Genomic DNA, 6,321 nt, shown 5'->3' with positions numbered 1-6,321 from the left:
CCTTTCCACATCTTATGATGTTCCATGTCCCCAAAGGGTTCCTGCTCTGTGGGCATTAGCTGAATTTATGCTCATGACTGAACCTGGGACAAGCCTCCCCCATACCCCCAATCCATAGTGATCTAATGCGAAGGCTGGGACACATGTGGATTCTTCCAGGCACCTGGTGATAGGTGTACACTTGCTTGGAAGTGTCCACCAACCGCAAGGGTGATCAATGTGAGAGTGATCGTATTGGTGCTAACAACAGCTATGTGGCTGCTGCAGTCCACACCCTCAGACTTTTTCACTCTGTGGGAATTTGTTCATACATCCCAACATGTCCAGCAATTTCAGCCACCTGATATTTGACAAAGGTGCCAAGAACACACAATGAAGGACAGCATCTTCAACAAATGGCACTGGCAAAACTGGATCTCCACCTGTAGAAGAATGAATCTAGATCCTTATCTTTCACCTTGCACAAAAGTCAACTCCAAATGGATCAAAGACATCAACATGAAACTGGAAACCCTAAAACTATTAGAAGAAAATATTGGCAGTAACTCATAAGCTATAGGTATAGGAAAGGATTTTCTGAATCAGAGAGAAGTTGCTCAGGAATTAAGGTCAGCAATCAACAAGTGGGACTCATTAAACAAAAAAGCTTCTATACAGCAAAAGAAACAATCAAAAAAGTGCAGAGAAAACCCACAGAATGGGAAAAACATCTTCACTGGTGACACATCTGACAGAGGTTTAACATCCAGAATATATAAAGAACTCAAAAAACCAAGAAGCAAGAAACCAAATGACCCAATTAAAAGATGGGCTGAAGATCTGAACAGAGTTCTTAAAGGAAGAAATAAAGATTGCTAAGAAACATCTCAAAAAGTGTTCAACATCGTTAGTAATTAGGGAAATGCAAATTAAAACCACCCTAAGGTATCACCTCACCCCAATCAGACTGGCTAGGATCAAGAGAAAAAAAATGATACCAAATGCTGGTGAGGACGCGGAGAAAGAGGAACGCTCATTCACTGCTGGTGGGATTGCAAACTCGTGCAGCCTCCATGGTAAACAGTGTGGAGAGCTCTTTTTTTTTTTTTTTTTTTGAACAAGCAGTAACATTTATTAATCTTAATATCTGAACAATAATCGAAAAAATTTAAAAAATCAATAAAAACAAATAAGGAAAACTTTTTGTTAGAGGTGGGAAATCCACCTCTGCTCTGCAGGTGGTGTTGGGTGGAATGCAGTCGGTGATGCTAAAATTTTCTGACAGTAAATTAACCTCCTCAGGTGGAGGAGAAACGTGGCCTGTTTCTTCCAATTTGATGGCAGGAGGTAGAAACACCTGCTCAGGAGTTGGGGCATCCTCAGCCCCATCTGGAGGTGGCTCTGTGTCGGCTGCTATGGGCTGATCCTCCTCTAGGGCAGCGTCAGGAGATGTGTTGGCTCAGCTACTGATACACTGTGTTCCAGGAGCAGAGGCTCTGCGGCAACCTCTTGCTGTGCCAGCTCCGGCTGCGCTCTGCTGCAGAAGCTGGCCTGGGATCCGGGGTCTCTGGCATCCCTGTTGCAAACTGTGCTAGGAATTCATGAGCTGCCGCCCCGGAAGGTTCCGGATCACAGGCCTTCTCATTTTGGGGTATCACCTCCTTAGACTTCTGTTCCTCCATTTTTGACAGGAGCTCACGGACATAAATGACCAGGAATGAGGAAGGCATGTTGAGATTTATATAGTCCATCAGCTGGTTCAGTCTGGCCAGGTCCAGATTCTGATAAAAATCCTCCGGCCAGCCCTCAATCCACAGTCCTAGAAAGTACATTATGGCGATCTTTTCAAGTTCGTCCTCATCACTGTCAGGTTGGAAGGGTCCATACCTTTTCATTACCAACTCCAGCACCTCCCAAGTGGTGTTGTGCCTTGGGTAGATGTTAAGGAAGGTAGAGACAAACAGACAGTCCCCCTTCTGCACGGGAGTTGATGGGTAGCCCACCACATTCTTCACTTTGCCTCCACTCTGGGGCCTTGACCTGCAGAGCTCATGAAGTATCCAGGCTGCCTCCTCTTCATCCTGAGGAAAGACCAAGAAAGGAAGGTTTAAACTTGGAAACTCTCCCAGACTGTTCAATGATTTATTGCCATACACTAAGGAGAAAAGTGGTAATTTCCTCATTGTTCACTCACTCTCACACACACACAGTGAGGGACGGGGCAGACCAGGGGATCATATTTCGTACTATGAACTGACCAGTGTCACCCATGTGTCCCTGTGGGAAAATGGCCAGAGGTTCTGGGCTCTGGGGTGCATCCAACGTCTCCGGAAGTTTCCAAAACACCTAGTTCTGGGTCTTCTGGGGTCTGAGCCTCCAGAAGGACAGAAACAGCAAGAGAACATCATTCTCAGTCTAATGTCTCCAGACAAGTGAGGCAGTTCAGACTGTCACTGGCCTGTAGTTACCTGGTAACTGGGATTCCAAGTTCTCTTTTGACTGATGTCATAGAAGTGAGGTCACTTCCTGGGGTCCTCTGACCTCTGCCTGTTCCTCACAGAGGACTTTCTCTAAGGCTGCCTGGGCTGCTGACTGCCTCCTTCCCCTTTCCATGTCGACAAAGGGCAGAGTCCTATAAGCATGCCCATGCCACCACACCCACCACACTGATCTGGGAAACATGGCTTCAGCAGCCCCTCCTCTCAGAAAACCAAGCTGGTTTCCAACCCATTCTGCCACACCTGTGTGTCACCACAGACCAGTCACTTTCCTCTCAGGTTCTTCCCAGTCTCCCTCCCTGCTCCATCGAGATCATTCTAATGTGTATTTTCTAGTATGTTGTCAGGTGTATATGACCATAGTGTCTTGTGTTACCTTGGGAGCCCCAGGACCCCTGTTACCTGAGGTGAAGACCAAACAGGCACACATGCCCACACACTGATATGCACATGCTCACAAGGACACAATGGGTCGACTGCTCACAAGAGCCCAGCAATGGTTGTGTGCAAAATCCCTTTGGCTTTAGTTCAGTGTTAGGTCTAGGTTTGTGCTATGGTTGGTTTTGTAGTTAAGGTTGGGGTATCAAATGGAGCAAACCACTCAGTACTGTTCAATTTTTCCTTTCACTTAGTTTAGCAGGCTGGGTCCCTCCTCTCTTTTTCCATGATTTCTAGTATTTTTTTTTCCCATTTTACGGGTGGTTATGAGCCACCATGTGGGTACTGAGACCTGAACCTGGGACCTTTGCAAGAGTAGTAAGCATACCTCATCATCTCTGTAGCCCCAATGTTGGTTGTCGTAAGCCAACTCGTGAGGCATTTTGTTGTGGAAGCAGTATCATATCGCCACAAAACTCAAGTATATTTAGAATCACATGGATTCTCATAGAAGCCTGCCAATGGTATTATTACTGGATAAAGATACTCATCACTAAATTTAAATGACAGTGACCCCATCCTCTGGGTTACTGGGATTATGTGGCTCTTGGCACCCCAAACCCAGGTAGAGACCTCCATGCCTCCTGTACTAGTTTGTTTCTTCATTGCTGTGACAAAATACTCTGACCAATACCAACTTGGGGAGGAAAGGGTTTATTTGGCTTACCTCTCCCAGGTCACAGTTCAGCAGGGAGCCCAAGGTAGGAACTCAGGGCAGGAACCTGGAGGCAGGAGTTGGAGCACAGGCCATGGAGGAATGCTGCTTACTGGCTTGCTCCCCTGGCCCCTGCTCAGCCTGCATTCTTATACAACACAGGACCAACTGCTCAGGGGTGGCACCACCCACAGTGGGCTGGGCCCTCCCACATCACTCAACAATCAAGAAGATGCCCCACAGACATGGCCACAGGCCAGTCCAATAGAGGCAATTCCCCCACCCAACCCAGGTGTGTCAAGTTGACACCAAAGCTATCCACAACCCTCTCTCAAAAAGTTTCAATTGAATACTTTTGTTTGAACATTTCTTTTTTACCTAATATTTGCTTTCATGTAGACAAAAGATTAGTGGAAATAGAGAACAAGGTAACTTCCAAGAATCATGTGGAAAGGCATCACATGATGTATAGTATAATAAATGGCATGAGTTGTTAGTTGTAAAGGTAGAAAGAAATCATCGTTTCAGATGGAGATTCTGTAGGGCTTTTGAAGAATTGCCTCTAAATGACTTTGACTTCACGCATGAGAATGAATGTTTATTGTACACTTAGTGATTAGTTTGAAGTTACCTAAATGTCCAATAGTAATGAAATGTTTGTGTAGATTATGGTATATCTATTCTCCTATATTGTTTGGTCACCTGAAAATGTTTATATTACATAGTAAATGTTACAAGACAGTACAGTATGATCCCAATTCTTTGTTTTTAAAATACACATTAGAAGTAATTGGAAGTAAATATATCAAAAATATTTTATTTCTGGATGAGTAGAATTGGTTTTTGTTGTTGTTTTATATCTTAAACTTCTCAAGTTTTTATTTTATGGTCAAGGTTTTAAAAAGTATCTGAGGTTAACTGTTTTTAAGCTTTTATTATTATGATACCCAAAATGGAGGCGATGTTGTGTCTTGTCCATCCAGGCAGCCTTGTTTGGGACTGAGTTCGACTCCTGTGTTACACCCAGCTGCTGCCTTGTTCTCGTTGTAACAGAGTTTAAAAAGCACTCCCCAGCTTTGAGAGTAACTGCTGAACTGTCCTTTGTTTTGAACAGGTTGTTGGGGTGCCTGTTGGTTCTACCTTACCTTCCACAGTAAAGCAGGCTGTGGCAATCAGTAGTGGCCAAATCCTTGTTGCCAAAGCCAGCTCTTCGGTTGCCAAAGCGTTTGGTCCAAAGCAAGTTGTGACTCAAGGAGTTGCCAAAGCACTTGTGAGTGGAGGTGGAGGGACCATTGTTGCTCAGCCAGTACAGACTTTAACTAAGGCTCAGGTCACCACCACTGGCCCTCAGAAGAGTGGATCCCAGGGCTCAGGTAACTGATCCAAATTGGGGACTGTTTCAATAGCATCTTTATATGGAATTTTAGTGTGGTTTCTTGTTGTTTTTTATTTTGTTTTGTTTTGGTATTGGGTTCTGACTAGAAAAGCCTCGTAGGTTGGTTCTATCAGTTTCTTTTCATAGAATATTTTATGTAGAAATCTGAAAGTAGTTCGCTTTAAGTTTTATTACATAAACTTAGTCCCTGTATGTGTATAAACATAGTGAAAAAGGTATTTCATGATTAAATCCTTCAGGTCTAAAGAGTTACCCATGTTCTCCTGTAACAGCAGCAAGTACTCTTAATCTCTGAGCCATCTGTCCAGTCCCTTTTTGTTTTGAGTTTTGGGAGGGTGGATTATATCTCTGTTTTGATTTCATGTGTGTAAGTGTACCACCTGTACCTGGTACCCAAGGAGGTCAGAAGAGCGTGTCAGATCCCCAGGAATTGGGGTTATCCACATCTTGTGAGCCACTTGGGAACCAAACCTAGGTCCCCCACAAGAATGGCAAGTGCTCTTAACCTCTGAGCCATCTGTCCAGCTCCTTTTTGGAGGTCTTGATGAGGCCAAAGGATTGTTGTAGTAAATTGGACTTGAGAAGAGAGAAACTAACCAATATTCAAAGTAGATATTTCAGAGGTGGTGCAGTGCTAGTGTTCATGTTGTGGTGTTAGGAAGTGTATGGGGGGCTAGAGAGAGGGCTCATCAGTGAAAAGTGCTTGCTGCTCTTCCAGAAGACCCAGGTTCAGTTCCCAGCACCTACATTAGAGGGCTTGCAACCACCTGTAACTCAAGCACCAGGGATCAGTTGCCCTTTGCTGGCATGTGTGGGTATATGCATGTACACACATACACACACACAAATAAGTAATAAAATACATCTTTTTTTTTTTTTTAAGAGTGTTGAGCTGGGTGTAGTGGCATGTGCCTTTAGTCCCAGCACCCAGGAGACAGAGGCAGGTGGATCTCTGTGAGTTCATGGCCAGCCTGGTCTACATAGTGAGTTCCAGGCCAGCTGGGGCTACATTGATGCCCTGTCTCAAAAAAAAAAAAAAAAATGAGTGCATAAGAGCCAGATGTAGTGATTCATACCTTTAATCCAGCACTGAGGCAGAGGATTCACAAGCTTGAAGCCAGCCTGGTCTACATAGTGAGACCTTGTCTCTAAAAAAGGGGGTGGGGTTGGGTTATGAAGATAGATTAGAAAAAATGCTCAGGGCTGGGGAAATGACTTGATGGTAAAACGCTTGCCACGTAAGCCTGAGGACTGAAGTTGGGATCTCCAGAAGCAAGGTGTCTTAGTTTGTTCTTCATTGCTGTGACAAAACACTCTGACCACTACCAACTTGGGGAGGAAAGGGTTTATTTGTC

General features: G+C 44.5%; 1 protein-coding gene across 1 annotated transcript; it reads right to left on the bottom strand.

Annotated features, from left to right (window-relative positions):
* Positions 1-1,206: 1,206 nt before the first annotated feature.
* LOC108490248 (ral guanine nucleotide dissociation stimulator-like) lies at positions 1,207-3,615 on the bottom strand (the record flags this gene model as incomplete). Its single annotated transcript, XM_017795865.1, has 2 exons — positions 1,207-2,060; positions 3,583-3,615. Coding segments are annotated over 2 exons (651 nt in total), but the record flags the coding sequence as incomplete, so codon positions are not given.
* Positions 3,616-6,321: the final 2,706 nt, after the last annotated feature.

The sequence above is a fragment of the Nannospalax galili genome, unplaced genomic scaffold (assembly GCF_000622305.1).
Source record: "Nannospalax galili isolate Female #2095 unplaced genomic scaffold, S.galili_v1.0 scaffold889, whole genome shotgun sequence".
NCBI classification, from domain to species: Eukaryota; Metazoa; Chordata; class Mammalia; order Rodentia; family Spalacidae; genus Nannospalax; species Nannospalax galili.
This window is presented reverse-complemented; position numbering and strand designations above follow the sequence as displayed.